This window comes from Macrobrachium nipponense, chromosome 47 (assembly GCF_015104395.2).
Source record: "Macrobrachium nipponense isolate FS-2020 chromosome 47, ASM1510439v2, whole genome shotgun sequence".
Classification (NCBI taxonomy): Eukaryota; Metazoa; Arthropoda; class Malacostraca; order Decapoda; family Palaemonidae; genus Macrobrachium; species Macrobrachium nipponense.
Window position 1 is genome coordinate 22,353,572 of NC_087222.1, and position 17,500 is coordinate 22,371,071.

The 17,500-nt window shown below is 39.1% G+C and overlaps 1 protein-coding gene across 1 annotated transcript; it reads right to left on the bottom strand.

Moving 5' to 3' along the window:
• Positions 1–4,571: 4,571 nt before the first annotated feature.
• LOC135204573 (uncharacterized protein K02A2.6-like) lies at positions 4,572–5,390 on the bottom strand. Its single transcript, XM_064234728.1, has one exon. It carries the CDS (start codon positions 5,388–5,390, stop codon positions 4,572–4,574), a length of 819 nt encoding a protein of 272 aa, XP_064090798.1.
• Positions 5,391–17,500: the final 12,110 nt, after the last annotated feature.

Sequence of the window (17,500 nt, forward strand, 5' to 3'; positions counted from 1 at the left end):
GATGTCAGCGTTGAAGTTAGTACCTTGTTCCCAGAATTTTTCACGTCTTTCGAGAGGATAGCTAAAAGGTTGGTTTGGCCAAACGATATGTGGACCACTATGATCCAGTGTCATTTGAAAGGGAAAGCTCAGCGAGTATATAATATGCTTAATGAAGATCTTTGTAACAATTATGACACAGTGAGGACTGGTTAAAGTCAGAGGATATAGACAATTTTTCTAAATTAAAAGAATGAATTTTGATAGAAGAGTTTAAAAAGACTGTGACTAGGGAGTTAAAAATACATTTGGATGAATTAAAACTGGACTCCTTACAGGAGATGACTATTGTGTCAGACGAGTACTCCCTCGCCAACAAACAGGAAAAGTTAACTAGGGAAGTATCCATAAACAATAGGAAATTCTTCAGTGGTAATTGGAGAAGGAATAACCAGAACAGACAACTGGAGTCTTACAAACCCGATTTCGACAGGAATATGAATAATAATAATAATATTAATAATAGTAATAATGATAACAAACCTAGTAGTAGGGTAAATAATGTAGGTTCTCTTAGTTGTTAATACCAGTAGGAATGTAGGTAACACTAAGGCTTCGGAGTCAGGAATAGTTTGTTTTTGGTGCAGCAGGAGAGGTCATGTCGAGGCGAAATGTTTCTCGAGAAAGAAATATTTCAAAAGAAACCCGAAACCTGTCAACGTTGTAACAGTAGATAAACCGCCCAAGGAAGACAAATCTAGATGACTTAGATTTCGTAAGTACATAACGGATGGATCTATTTTCATGGATAAAACTAAACATAATGGGATAAAAATTAAAGTATTGAGAGGGTCTGTCCCGGATGGATATGTTTATAAGAATGATGAGTATGTAGTATTGGGTGGTTTCCCGAATACAGTGGAATCATACCCACTAGAAACCTTTTGTCTTGATACTAATTATTTTTCAGGTGAGGTAAAATTGGCGGTTGTTGATAGTTTGCCAATTCCTAAGATAGATTTAATATTTGCTAACGATTTGTCCATTACTGATGAATCTTGTATCTTTCCAATTCTGTCTGTGGTCGAAGTAGGGGACGACCACTGTCCTATGATTGATGTTTTTAAACCTATCTCGGTAATAACGAGGTCAAAGGCAAAAGAGGTGGACCTGGCCAAGGTTGAGTTGGATTTGGATGTGATTGATGGACATAAGACTGACTTTGTGACAAATGGTATACCTTATTTTCGAGATATGGAGTGGGATTCCAAGGCTTTTAGAAAAGCCCAGACTGTTGAATTTCATGAATTTATTAGAGTGATAGTAATGATTTATCGAAGCCAGTATTCTGTAAAGAGAGAGAGTTGCTCTACAGGGTTAGTAAGTCAGCTGATGCATCTGCTGATCAGGTAGAGGTTCCCCGTCAGTTGGTAGTTCCTGAAAAGTATAGGAACAAAATTATGTTCTTGGCTCATGAAAATACTCTTGCTGGGGATTTTGGGGTCAGAAAAAGGTTTCAGAAGGTCGCAAGGCATTTTTATTGGCCCCAAAAGTGCCAAGATGTAAAGTGCTATGTACTTTCTTGCAGGGTGTGTTAGTTGGTAGGGAAGCCCAACCAAAAGGTACCTAAAGCCCCACTTATTCCCATACCTTCAGTTGGGGAGCCTTTCAGAGAGTTGGTGATCGATGTTGTGGGTCCTCTCCCGTGGACACTGGGGACAATGAGAATTTGTTAACAATTGTGGATAGGATGACTTGCTTCCCGGAGGCTGTCCCCCTGAGGAGTATTCAGAGTGAAAAGATTGTCGATAATTTTGTTGACTTCTTTACTAAGTTTGCCATACCTCAAACTTTGCAATCGGGCTGTGGTACTAATTTCACCTGCAAATATTTTTAGAATAAAATGTCTAAATTAGGGATGAAACACACTACCTCTTCCCGGATCACCCTGAGAGTCAGGGCCAGGTGGAACAGTTCCACCAGACCCTGAAGTCTGTTTTGAAAAAGTATTGTATGGAGTCAGGAAGAGAGTGGGATAAGGAGGTCCCGTATGCCTTATTCACTATTCGTTCCATTCCAAATGAAGCTTTGGGATACTCTCCTTTCGCGCTTGGTTTTGGGCCTTGTGTGCACGGGCCCTTGGAAGTTGTACGTGAACATCTGGAAGGGGAGACTCCCAAGGTGAACATTCTTGATTATTTGTCAGGGCTTCAGGAGAAATTAAGAAAGGCATGGGAGTTTGCTAAAGAAAATTTAGCAGAAAGCCAGAGGTGATGGAAAACAAATACGATGTTGGAACTCAAAAAAGGGTGTTTAAACCTGGAGATAGTGTTCTAGTTTTAGTTTTGTTGCCCTTCCCAGGAAACCCTTTGAGGGCTCAGTTTTCAGGGCCCTGGAACTCGTCACCATATATATATATATATATATATATATATATATATATATATATATATATATATTATATATATATATATATATTTATATATATATATATATATATATATGTGTGTGTGTGTGTGTGTGTACTATAAATGAATCACAAAAATTTGGAACATGATGAATATTTGAACAAATTAACAAGCCAAGAAAGAAAGTGAAACATTGGAGTACTGTGAGGCCTTTTGAATCAATGTCCTTTTGACATAATTGTAAAGATAAGTTTACAAAGAAAGGTCATACAAATGACAGATAAGAATCATAAAGTAAAATATTTACCTTGAATCCATCACACCTGGAGAATCAGTAACCTTCCCAAAACAGGGGTACAGTTTAAGGGGTTTACAATGAAATAAGTCCAACTGCTCCAAAGCAGAGACAAGAAAATCAAGAAGAGATAATACAGGGCAGTGACTGACTGCACAAAAATGTTCAGTTTGGTAAACAATAAAACTTATTTTTTTACAAGGTAAATTTATTCACAAAAAATATATTAAGCATATATAATATATATATATATATATATATATAATATATATATATATATATATATATATATATATATATATAGAACAAAAATATCTATAAGGTAACTAATTTGTACTTAAGTCTGAGATTTTATCTTTAAGATTATTCTTATTGGGTTTGCAATGAGACGACATCTTGGTGACAAGACTTTATTGTACGAGACCAGAGAGCCGACTGACTCGCAAATGCGTTGCGGGTTAATCCTTGGCAGTGCGTTACATACCCCCCCTTAAGATTATATTTATACATGAGAAAAATTTAAAGGGGCAAATGTCACTATGAATATGGAAATGAGCTAGAAAAAAAAAATTTAGCTAACTTTTCAGTACAAAAACACGCAGTTACATACACTGAGTGCATTGCTTAGTGGCCCTCAAATACGCGTAATACATATACAGACAGAAAAAAGAATCAATTCTTGATACAATTGTACAATTGCATATCATATGAACAAACAACAAATAATATCAGCATTATATGGAGTCTTGGAGCCACTTGGGTCTACTGGCAGCCCTTTTGGCCTACTATAGTCAAACTCAGCCTTTTTGGCCACTAAGGCATTGGTGGCACAGTTGCCACAGTTCAGTGATGAAGAAATGTCTCTGATATTTTTATACTAACTAAATATATGCTAATTACTCTGTTTCATAATAAAACTTCATATGTTTAAGAATGACTTAAGGTTTTGATGGGAAAATGAATGTTACTAAAAATGTTTTCCTGAGATTTGACACCACCTCTGTGCTGGGTTAGTGCTCCGTTGCTAACTCAGCCCGACAAGGTCATTCTGTGTCATGGACCCACCATGTAAACATCTCCCGCTTCTCGCTGCCCCTGCCTTCACAATCAGACTAAGTGAATAATTTATAAAGTTAATCGGTACTTTTTAGATAAAAAGCCCAATTGGACACAGCCAAAGCTGCTGAAGTAAGCAAAAGGACAGTTAGAAGGATTTGCTCCAAAGCAAATCAAGAATGGTGGTCAGAGGCTGAACACGAGAAAGAGAGAGAGAGAGAGAGAGAGAGAGAGAAAGGTAGGGCAGAAGTACCTACCTAGGGAGGAGTGACAACGGTGTGGAAAATCCAGGGTAAACAAGGCCAATGCCTTAGTGGCCAAAAAGGCTGAGTTTGACTATAATGACACTGGGGTCCTGCCTGGGATGCGTTACTGGTTCTGTGGGCGTAGGACTCACGGAGGTGTCGTGCTGAGACGCAGGTGCACTAGGGGGCGGAGCGATGACTCTCAAGTGTCGTCTGCTCCTTTTTGAGAGTCTGCCGCTCGCATTGAGCTTGACTGTGTACTGATGATGGGGTCAAGTTTCTGATACTACGCCCATTCTGTCCCACTGCTTAGTAGCCTGGTTTTGTATGCGTACGTGGGTATCTAGTTTGATGGGCAGCAGTCTCCTGGTGATGTCAAGGGTGCGCATAGCCTCCTGAGATTTTGCCACTTGTAGTTCTCTTTGACATATTCTCCGTCTCCAATACCTGTCTACTAACAGGTGTCTTCTAGCCGTTGGTACACCGTCACGCAGCTGGCGACCCGTTGCAAGCTGAAATGGCGACTTGTTGATCTCCCTCAGAGGCATGTTTAGATACTGGAGTATCGTCAGGGCCATCTTGTCTGACTCAAGGGCTACACCTTTTGCCGTTCGACTGGGGATACTGGGCTGACGACAGACGGACCTTGACTCCCCATCTCCTGAAAAAGGCAACCATCTCCTCACTGGCTAAGTTTGTACCTCTGTCAGTCGATATTTGTTCTGGGGCTCCCCAACGTGAAAAATAGGATCGAAGGTGATTGCTTATTTTGTTGGACATGGCACCACAGGGGAAGTGAGCTATGTCTAACCAACCAGTTAGTCTGTCTGCATATACCATGTATACATTGCCTTCTATTTGGAACATATCTGTGACAACTTGGTGGAAGGGGTATTCTGCTGGCAGCGTGTGCATCATTTCTTTGGGAGGCAGTGAAGGGGCATGTTTATTACATGAAGTGCATTGGGCATGGCAATGCTGAAGGTCTCCTTCTATTCCCGGCCAGTAGAATGACTGCCTGGCCCTTCTAAGCATAGAGTCGAGGCCTTGGTGTCCTGCATGTAGGTTAGTGGCTACCTGATGACGTAAATCTTTGGGGACTAACAAACGTATGCATCCTTGGTCCACCGAGTATGTCACCAGATCCTGGTTGATGGCTAGCAGATCTTGAACACCAAAGAAGGGACGAAGGCAGGAGATTTCTTGTGACTTCTGTTGGGGCCAATCACCCGCTGTGACCCTAGCAACCAAAAGCTGATACACTGGGTCATTAGATGCGGCGCTCCTGACGCATTCTTTATCCAACACGATGATGTCCGGGTCCAAGGTGGCAACAGATGCACATGCCACTGCCACTTGAATGTCGTCCTCCAAATCCACGTCAGAAGCTTTGTGGGGTGCTCGCATGGTTGGGTACCTTGAGAGAAAATCCACGGCAGTGTTCCTTTTTCTGGGCAGGATGGTGGTACGTGATGATGGAGAGATTCGGGCATCCAAGTAGGAACAACCTGGCCTTCTGTAAGCACCAGGTGATTGCAAGGGCGTGTCCTTTAGGGGGGCATACCCTGCTTCAGAGGGCGTGAGGTGCTGACTGTCACATAGGGCAAGACGCCAGCCACCCTTGCAACAAAAGGGGCTGTCAGCTGACTGACAAGCGCAATACTGCTGGGGGACAATGAAACCAATGCCTTCCTGGCTCCAATCTGTCGTGATACACCAAGCCGTCCTTGGCTAATTGACAGATGACCTCCCGTCCCTGCTGGAGTTTGCTACGTAGCTGGCTATCTCAATAGACGTTTTTCCTCATGGGTTTTCTGAGGAGGTCTCTAAAGGGCTCCATGAGGGGCGCCGCTGTAAGGAAGGGGTCTAACTGATTCATGAATCCAAACCATGACCTAATATCAGTGATAGAGGGCTTCTCTGGCATGTAGAAGTTACGAATGGCGTCTAGTTGTTCGTCAGCAGGCTTGTATGACTCCCATCCCAAGTGGTACCCGGGCTTGAGTGTAATACCTGCAGAGGCACACGTTGAGAGGAATTCATATACGTGCCAAAACGCCTCTTCAATGCTGTGATCGTATAGCAAGGTGTCGTCTATGCATTTATGCTTTTTGGTGATGTCTTGCAGGGCATCGTCGAACCTTTTCATGTAGGTGTTGGAAGCCGAACAGTGACCCATGGGTGTCCTACGATATTGATACCACTCCCATGGGGTGATGAAGGCCGTGAGTGGGCGGCTATCCAATTCCACTTGGTGGAAACCCCAATGGGCATCCGCTGTAGTCTTGTATGTGTGTAAGGGGATGCTTGAAATCATGTCGAAGGGTGCCGGCGTATGATGAGTCTCATGAAGCAGCGGTCATTGAGGTGCTGGAAGTCTACTGTTCGGTGAGGTTGGCCCATTTTCTTGGCCACCACGACCATCCTTGCACACCACTCCATTGCATCCCCTACCGGGACTGGTTCTATCACGCCTTTCCGAACGTCTTCGTCAAGCTGGGCCTTGACCTCCTCTTCCCAATGCTTAGGTATTGCAGCTGGCGTGTGACAAGCATAAGGCACGGCATCACGCAATAAATGTATGTGGTGCTGCTTGCCCGTCATCACAGGTAAATGTTCCTTGGTTGTGTTGAAGGTCGTGGATGAGAAGTGATGTAACAACCATTCCTCCAGTCTTGGTATGTTCTCCTCCATGGGTGAGATGGGTATGGTGGCTGGCTTCATTGTCTGAGGGGAGTTACTCGCTACTAATGTCAGCTGATGCAATGAGAGGGGAAGGGTGAGGCAAACCAGGAGGTTCTATTCCCAGCTCCTTACAAGCATTCAGCAATATATAGAAGTTCTTAGCTGTTGGCGCGAAGTAAACCTCGTGCTTCGTGTGTCGTCCATCTATTTCAATGGTACATGCTGTTGATCCGAGGCATCTCTCTAGAAGATTGGCCACGTCCTTCAGACCTGTTTGAGGTTGCAACTCCTGGGGTTTTATGTGCAGGCTAGAAAGAATCGTGGGTCCGGCAATGCAGATCTGTGCTATTGTGTGGACACCGACCTTCTGCTTCCATGGAGGCGGCACGTCATACCTTTTGCTGGCACGATGCTAGACCAGTCGAATGACGTCCCCTGCAATTCACGCAATGCTTCGCACTTGAGTTACCGCACAACACCGCAACGTCTGGCTTTACGTCATCATTCGTGGTACCGGCCGACTCCCTCGCACCGATAGCGACACGCAGGACGCTTTCAACATCTTGGTGTGCAGCTTCAAAAGTACGACACAAAGCCTGAAGGGCATCTACACTTTTAAATGTATCACATGCCTGAAATACATGCCTTTTTGACACAGGATCACTGAGACCTACCATTATTTTCCATAACAGCATATATTCAGCCAAGCACTCCCTGCATTTGGGACACTGAAAATCACAGTCAGTGGCCTTTTGAGCACACCTTGAGAAATAATCACTAACAGATTCTTTGCGCCCTTGTGCGAGGGCAAAAAATTCGGACCATTGCACTGCCTGATTCGATGACCGTAAAACAATGTTCCTGATGGCATCCAGAGCCGTGTCTTGAGTAAGGGCATTCCATTTGGCATCAGAGTACCGGGCGTCCAGTGCACGTTGCAGCGCCGACACACAGTTGAGTCTAATATGCAGGACAACATCCAGCGGCGGGAACTTGTTGATCCAGCACGTCATTGAACGTCTCCAAGACCTGAACTCTACTGAGGACATCACAACATTACATTTCTCAGGGCCAGCAGAGACAGGGACTTTGCCGGCATGTGATCCAGAACCGAGAAGAGCATCCTGAAGGGAACAGATGGCGCATTGCTGGTCTGCAATTAACGTCTGCACTTGCATCATGGCTGGTGACAATGCCCTTGGCATTGCAGGAGAGGCATGCCTTGGTGTGGCCTGGGCTGGTCGACATATCAGGGGCATGACTTGGTTCGAAAACTCACTGCATCATATTGGGTTTGCAATGAGACGTCGTCTTGGTGACAGGACTTTATTGTAAGAGACCAGAGAGCTGATTGACTCGCAAACACGTTGCATGTTAATGCTCAGCAGTGTATTACAGACATATCATACAATTCTTAAACATGTTACTTATACAAGTGTCCAAATAATACAAACCAGAGTTAATATTAAAATTACAATTGAAAGTAAGTTGTATAATTGTGGATTCTAAAAGATTGCATGACAAGACACCTTTTGATCTTGCAATTACTGAACTGCCGTTCCAGTTTATTCTGTGGTCGATTTCACTTGAATGAATGCTTATTGCATTGGATGTTTGCCCAGTTTTGACTGAATACTTATGCTGTTTAATTCTTACTTCTAAATTCTTGTTAGATTGGTTGATATAAAAGAGGGGCATTCTAAACATGGAATTTTATATATTACGTTGTTGCTTTCCTTGGGGCCACTTTTTATTAGCATTCCTTCTAGTGTGTTATTAAAAGGAAAGATGCGGTTCACTAAAAGATTTTAACAATGATTTTGTAGATTCAAAACTGCTAAAATAAGGTATGCTAAGAATGCTCTTAGAAGTATGTTGCTCTGTGTTACTTAAACTATAAACTGCAGTGCCTGGGCTTTTGCCCTAAATATCCATCCACTTACACTATGAAACTTTTTGTGGGCTTTATGATAGCAAATATCTAATATATGTGAAGGATAGTTTAAATCTGTATGTATTTTTTATGTATTCAATTTCGTAGTGACTGACAATGCACAATGCTCGTAAAAACATAAAAGAAAAAATTGAGATTTTGATATTGATATGGTGACCAGAATAAAAAAGATCATAAGTTGTTGGTTGGTTTCCTATACATACTGAATTTACATTGAAATGGCTCTCTGTGCATTAAGACATTTAAGAATGAGAGGCAATTGTCTTTTTCCAATTCTAGAGTAAACTTAATTGATGGCATATGGTTATTCAAATTAGAGTGTAAATCATGTACATTTGTAAGTGTTTACATAATAAAAATATGGAATGTTAGTCCATATATATAAAAGACTAAAACTAAAGAGGTCAACCAGATTGCTTGCAGGAATGTGATCAGACTAGAGACGCTAAAGATGACGTATACAATAAAAGTAGGCTAAGATAACATGCCATCACCTGTAGTCATTCAATTGTTTATAAACATTAGTCCAAGCTCCCTGCTTGAGACAACTACCGCGACCTATAATTCAAACGGCCTACGTGATCTGTAGCGTGTCTCATTTGATTGTGTGTTCGTATGTAACTATGTCATTGTATGTATGTTCATATGTTCGAACTACTGTCTGTTCCTTCATAACTTGTAACAGAGATGGTAGACAAGCAGAATAGAGTTAGCTATCGTCATTAGAAGACCTGTACCTCTTTACCTAAGCTTTATCATGTAGAGAGAACAGAAGTAGCCATCATCATTGGCAGAAGCAATCAAGCTATCGTTATTAGAAGACTTGTACAATCATACCTGATCTTCACCATGTAAAACTTCAGAAGAATATATATATTTTTATACTTCGTGTTTTCTACAAGAACCTCCTCACCGAATCATCATGAGCTTAACACATCGTCGTCATAAACAAGAAGATAATCCCGACTTCGTAAGTGATCTACAAACCCCAAGACACTCCATTGAAGATGGAAGTGCAATACCAACCGACTTAGCGTAAGATTATCGCAAGTCTAACATTACCTCATAGGGCGCCTTATCATACAAGGCACAAGCCCTAAAAGTGGTGGCAAGCGTACCAGAAGGACTCTACAACTTCTCCGAAGATAAAACAGAATAATAAATCATGAAGTCAACGACGACGAAAGCAGCAGATTCTTCAAGCAACCTAGTATCATCGTTTAGTGAGCGACTTCAGAAAACAACAAGAACTTCACCAACGACGAAAAGCAAGAGATTCTTCAAGCAACTTAGTATCATCGTTTAGTGAATAACTTCAAGAAACAAAACCAACGTGTCTTTTTCCTACGGCAACGCAAGCTTCGTCTCTCATTAGAATCATTCAAGAAAACATCGTTAGTGAGCGTTTCCGGCACTTCAAGAAACAAACCGAACGCGTCTGCAGCATCGGATCTTTCAAGGGCTCGAATCATCGAAACAACGCGCACGGGGGAAACTGAAGCCAAACCAGGTCATCCGCTAAATAGAGAAGGAGGACCAAGGCCGTGTGTCGTTATCGGAACACCGTGACTACCCACAAAAGCAAGCTAAGTACAATTTTTTATTCATTTGGAGTAACTTTGAGTGTTTCCTTTGCAGGTCGAATTTCGTTATTCCTGTGGCTGAAGTTACGAGACATTCTTAATCTTACTTTTTTACAGAAATTATCTACATCATTGAGATTTCGCTACTGCGAGTTTTTTTATCTTTGAGTGTCTGTTTCCAGAAGTTTTACTGAAATATCATAATCATATACTATGTTAATTTTATCATTTTGGGTGATTATTAATCCCTTACGTAACAAATCATATTAAACAGTGAATATGCGTTTACGCAGTTGGACGTCTGTATTTATACAGATGCGTGGATAGGGTCGTTAAGCACCGTAGTGATTAGAAAACACACAAAAAACAAGTGGAACACCCGTACAAATCTATATAAATTAGAGGTAACACTATTTCGGGTCATGACAATAAATGCTCCTTTGCAAGTTCCGATCGCAGTTTTAGCCTTGAGTTTTTTGAGTTATATAAAAAATCGAACCTCAATGACTCAACTTAACTTTAAAAATATGGCTGGATTGCAAGGAATAACATGTCTATAAAAAACTTTCATTATGCTAAATGCGCTGACCAGGATCCCTCACTATTTCAAATTTTAGCAAAGAATGAAGTACAAACAGTTAATATTGAATGCAGTAGAGATAACTTATTTTAATAGTAATCGCTCAATTCCTAATAGTTCGTCATTCAATCGTTCTTTGCTTTATACGTAACTAGCAGCAACATAATGCTAAAAACATACAATACGTTGTCGATGGTAATAAAGAGAAGGATCCTAATTATTACAAAAAGAAATAGGTAAACAGTAGCCCTTTCAGAAACAAACAAATCGTGCTTAAAGCATACTTGGTTACTATGTCATCCAGTCAAGCGGTCAAGGTAAGTTAAATCTGCCGAGTTTTCAAAGGAAAGCAAATTCCACCCAATAAGCGACTCTAGCAGAGTGGGGAAAAGCGATGTTGGTTCATACATGCCAATATCTTTTTGAATTAAAAAGGATTTTTCCTATGAAACACGACCGTATAAAGTAATCAGAGCAGGTTTTTGTTTTTTTTTTAATACGTAAGTTATTATAAGTAGTGGTGGATAAAGCCCGACTGTACGCGCCGTAAAAATTAGAATATCTTGTTTATTCCTTTAGTACACGTAATATCCTGTATTTACGGACTCACCGTCTGTTGTTCGAACTTCCCTAATGAGAAGTCCGGATAAGCGAGCGTTTACAGATACCTCTATAGTTATAAAAAACATTGATCTGTATCTAGTGTAATTGTAAGATTCATCTAGGGGTATACAAAATATTATCTTACATCCTGCAAAATAAGGCGTGTTTATCAAATGAAAATCCTATAAACCTTCAAACATATTAAAATCCGTTTGAACAAAAAGAGACATGTAATCAAATAATAACTTATATAGGAACGGATACATTTTGTCTCATAAATCGTAACATTGTTCAAATGACCCAACAGAATTTCCCACTCACAACCGCAGTCGCAGTTTGCACGCAAAATCTCGAGAAACATGCACCCTCGAATGTCTTAGTGCGTGTAAAAAGACTTTGCTGGGAAATGAAATTTTAATCCTTCCCGACACTGAAATATAACGATTTCCGCGAACAAAGCCCTAGACACGGTTGACTAGCAGCAACAAGTTAAATGTAGTGATCCACAAACGTATACATATCGTGGATATGGAAGTTATAAATATCGCATTTTTTATTGTTGCTAATTTTTAATCCCGCCCAACCAGTCGTAGATGAATCTCTCTGATAATCTATCTAAAGTAATATCCGTAAAGTCATTCAAGCAGAGGTGATTCAGCAGAAATTTTTTTTATCTTTTATCTGAATACCAGGAAGTTTCTCCACTAGCGAGTGATCTCTGAAAAAAAAAAAAGAAAAAAAAAAAACAAAAAAAAAAAAAACAAACGGATGTAATTTAACACAAAATACGGTCTAAGGACAAACATAAAGCTATATACGTACCTTCGTATAGACTCTCACTGAAATTTCAAAATAGAGGTAAATGACGCAGTTGAAAAATGTTAGTAATAGGAGCCATTAGGAAATCAAATAAGCCCATATAATTTTTCCCTCAAACGTCATGCCATAGAAGATCGGACTTGGCGTATCTGCGTAGATTTCTGTCGCTTAAACAAGGAAACGACTCCCGATAGTTTCCAGTGCGATGTACCGACGACATCTTATCTCTGTTAGGTTAGAATAAATTTTTTTCACCAACTTGGACTTACTTAAAAGCTTTTACCAGATACCATTACCTAAGTGATTGTACCTCATACAATGTTTTCAGCACACTCAGGGGACATTATCAATTTTTACGTATGCCTCCGGCTTACGTTGCGCCCCAATTACAATATAGTGTTTGGAGACTTTTAGGGGATACCCTACATGCTTATATGGTTGGTCTTATAATCTTTTCTAAATACCTTAGAAGTACATTCACATAAACTAGAGCTAGTGCTACAGGGACAAAGACAAATAATCTCAGAGTAAAGTATCTAAATGTGAGTTTTTAAAAACCGAACATGTTTATCTAGGTTTTATGTGTCTAGTCAAGGTCTTAAAGTAGTCCATGGTAAGGTGTCGGCTATTCATAACTTCCGGTACCTATTAACGTAAAAGGGAGATACAGCACTTTCGCGCTTTAGTGGGTATTACAATCGTATGTAAATATGTAACTCTTCAATCATAGCAGCTCCTTTAACAGATCTTACGAAGAAGAGCGTAGCTTTATTATGGTCTAAAAGCATCAACAGGCGTTTGATATCTTAAAAGCGGAATAATGCAGCTCACCTAACTTAAAAATCCCTGATTTAAATAAGGAAAAATTTTTTTTTAATTGCAACAGACGCCTCAGACCAAAGGGTAAGAGGGGTACTACTTCAGTAATATGATAAACAGTTCTTTCCTATAGCTTTTTATTCACGTAAACTAAAGCCCTCTGAAAGTAAAAATGCAGTAATAGGCAAGGAAGGGCTAGGTATCGTTAACTCACTAGTACGTTTTAAGTTCATAATCTATGGCTATCCTGATAAAGTCCTTACTGAACATGAGTCCTTTACCGAGTTTTTCAAAGGCTTTAATCACAGTTCAAAAGGAACTCGGTGACAAATGATCATTCAGGTCTTTGGAGCCAAGATAAGATATCTACCTGGGAAAGCAAATATCATAGCTGACACATTATCCCGCAATCCCGCACCATACAGCAAAGAACCATTAATTGGACAAAAAGATATAGAAACATCCGTGCCTATTGTTAAAACCGTATCTAAACAAGAAAATTCCTTAACCCAAGAGATCGCGAGCATTGAATATCTGGGTTGGAGCGCAGAACTGTTACAAACTGAACAAAGCAAGAGTCAACAGACATAACCCAAACAATAAACACTTCGAACGGAAACAGAGTCAGCAGCAATAAACACCAAACAATAAACACTTCGAATGGAAACAGGGTCAGCGGCTAAGCAAAAACAATAAACACTTAGAGCAGAAACCCTAAAGCAAAAGTATATTTAAAGTATGTGTATCAGAATAATGTAATCAAATGTAATATTATATGTAGGTCCATGACGAGGAAAACCCGAAGAACACAGCAGATGACTAACGACCAGGTAGTAGTAATAATCTCTTTCATACCAATCGTCATAAACTGGTTGCATTCCGTCATCCAGGGTTCCCTACTATGTCACAGAAAGCCAAATCACTGTTTTACTGGCCTACAATGCTTACAGATATAAAAAGCACATAACTGATTGTAACACGTGTCATGAAAACAAGGGACACACTAAGACACCTGTCAGTTAAGGGCTTATCCTGTGCCAAATCAATCCTTGAAAGAATATACGTAGAATTATTAACAGAATTACGAGTCTGACAGAGGGAATGAACACTTCTTAGTGTTAATAGTTCCTTGACACGTTATATAGAATTAATAGCACTAAAAACAAACACCGCAATTGAGTGCGTTAGGAATATTTATGAGTGCTAAATCAGTAAAATGGAATTCAACACATGATAATGTGACTCGGGTGGTGTAAATCAATAATAATCTCCATAACGCATTGTGTGAATTCCTATCCATTAAGAAAACCAATAATAGGTATTTTTAATCACCCAGAGTCAATTGGTTTGGTAGAATAACGGATAATTAAATAGGAAGTGTCAATGTCTTACGAGTTACAACTCGTGATGTTGGATCCGAACTGGATTATAGCGGTTCTCACGGTTTTAAATACCTTTATCATTCATATCTTGATACCGCAAGTAGCCTTATACGGTACGCCGCTAGAACACTTTTCCACATATTCAAGCCAACCATTAATTATAAAAGTATAAAAAATAAAATAAATATGGATACAAGTGGAGTCAATATAATACACTCCGTAAGAAGTCGGAAGGGTTACAAATTATAATAAAAAAGGAATCACGATAAAATCAATAAGCAAAACGTAACCATAGGTTAATTAAATATCCAAATATATATGCATAAAGATTTGAACTCTAACTTAACGCTTTAGTAATGACAAATAAGCTAAAAGTTCAAACACATATCCAAAACCTACTGACATATTGTCTGTCCCGGTGATTTATATTCGTAGTCAATGAAAAAAAAAAAATAATAATAAATAGATAAATAAATAAAATAAAATAAAAGAGATTTTAAAGTCAGGAAGTCTAGAGGTGAAAATGTTATCTATGGAATAATCCTATATGAATCTTATACAGGGCTAATAATATATATAGAATTTGTATGGAAACCTTTTTCATTAGTTTGAATAAGGAATATTTAATTTAACATAATTACAATTATGCAGATTTCCAACATGAAACTAATATATTGTTGAATTTTGGTACTGTTTTTTTTCAGACATTCTTCTCATGTGGGTCGAGTATTAAAAAACAAAAAATTTATCCTAAAGTCGTATTTATTACAGCAAGTAACGTAACTCTTAGCTGGCTGAGAGCAATCTCCTGCCAAGTGACGACGTCATCATTGCCGTATCAGCATTTGTTCCTTTTAACCTCAATAATCTGCTTACACAGGCTTCATCTGTGTGTCGTCTCCGCTTGCAAAGCAGATTGACTGGAGAAAGGAATGCTTAGCTCATGAACTTCACATTATCCGCATTGCAATGCAAACTTGGTTAAGGAATCGCAATCATTTTAAAATTAATGAACAAAATAAGCAAATAGAATTTCTATAACAACAAAATGAATTAATTTTTTCTGAACCTCATAGACAATTAGAGTCAATAATTCAGCTTATGACATGGGTAAACGGACATTTAGAATTATCAAGTTATGGATATGAAATATTTACTTGCAACATTAGTCTATCACAATTCAAGTAAAATCACATTTATGGGAAAATGTCACATTTTCTTGAAAAAAAACCAAAGTTTATATAGAAATTAGTTACATAGTGGGTTTTTTCGTTGCATCTCCTACCTATTAATAAAGTTTTTAAAATTAACCTCAGAGGATGCGCGCGAGAAAATTGAATATGAAACTTTTGTTAGGGGTACATACAATCAGATTTTATCACAACTTAATTTCAGTTAGCATAGAGAAATACAGAATCATGATTAATCTTCTCTTTGACTCTAATGTTGCCTGGCAATCTTACAAATAGCTCCGTTTTCCACTTCTTTGTCTAGTAACTTACTACCAGTAATGTCGAATTTTCTTTGGGATTCGTATTGATATCTGTTTATTTTTTATAATTATGGATATTTTTACAGTCCTCATAGACCTGGATAGGTTCACTCATTGTTAACGCCATGGATAAAAAAGTTTGTACGGCTGACTCTTTTGAATTCCAAAATATCAGCGAATTCATGTGGGTTAAGTCTGGTCTAAATGGCTCTCTCCCCTCCCCTGTATTTGGATGTCGTCTGAATTTACTTTGCCCTTGTGACAAGTATAATTTCACTTGCAGGCTGATTAATGGAACCTGGTTACAGTATCCTGCAGTACGAGAATTTCACATCGCAACTTCAAAAAATCGTTCGTCGCTGCGGACGACGGCAGTCGAGTAACAACCGCCTACAATGTGAAAGGAATAAGCACCATCATGGACTTCTTCGACCGACACCGTATCTCGTCGTTAATCTCGTTTTAATGCGGAATGCTCCTGCGGCTGTCGGAAATCGACTACAAAAGGGACATACTTCCGAAAATTACGACCCGAAGGATATTCAACTCTACTTTGCTGGCGAAGGACTCGTGTTGGGGATGATTTTTTTTCATCGCGAACGTAATCGTGTAGCTTAGGCAAAACAGCTAAAATACCACCAACATATATAGACCACTTTAAAGGATTATAAATATTAAGTAAATATTTTTCGAAATTCCATATACAAGTTTGAGAGGAGTGGTGATCAAGGGTTGTCCATTGCCATACCAAATATTTGTTGATAAAATAAACCATTGAATATAAACTTACAATCACAAATGCACAACCTAGTGAGTGAAATAATATGACTTACAGGTAGAGGTAATTCATGATGGATTAGTTCATTACTAAGATACTCTAAAATAGAATCTATAGGGACTTTAGTAAAAAGAGAACAAACATCAAGACTAATGAATATGTCAGTGGGGCAAAGAGTGATTTTGTTTAATTTATCAACTAAATCTAGTGAATTATTTATGTGAGAATCGGAGATAGGTCCAAGTAACGGGGATAAGAGCTTGGTAAGTTATTACTTTGAAAGTTTATATGATATTGAGCCAACATTGTTATTTGATAATAGCTCACATGAGATTATTTTGTGCTTTTGTACTAACCCATACAAGTAAGGTAACGAGGGAAATTTGTCTAACAACTAACTTATATTCTTATTTAGCTTTAAGGATTTTTTTCACTGTGCCATTAAAATTTGTTATGACTTGACCAAGCAGATTTTTAGTTAGATTTTTATAAGTCGTATATCATCATCCAGTAAGGCTTGTTTTCGAGCTCGGTCAAACATCTCTCACAACAAGCAGGGAAATTTCTTTCATGACGGACTTTGCCAGCTCCTCAATAAGCAATACTTCAACTATAAAGGAAGATCACAATATTTTAGAACTTACGTAGGGATGACGACGATCCTAATTTTCCATCAGCTTACCAGATTGCCTCTGTTAGTAATATATTTTCCTCAAATTAACTCCTTTTTCTTTATTATCATTCATTTCATCTCAAAATGTCAAATTCAAGCCAAAACCACAACCAAAAAGTATTAAGTAGACAACGCCTAAAACGTAAACA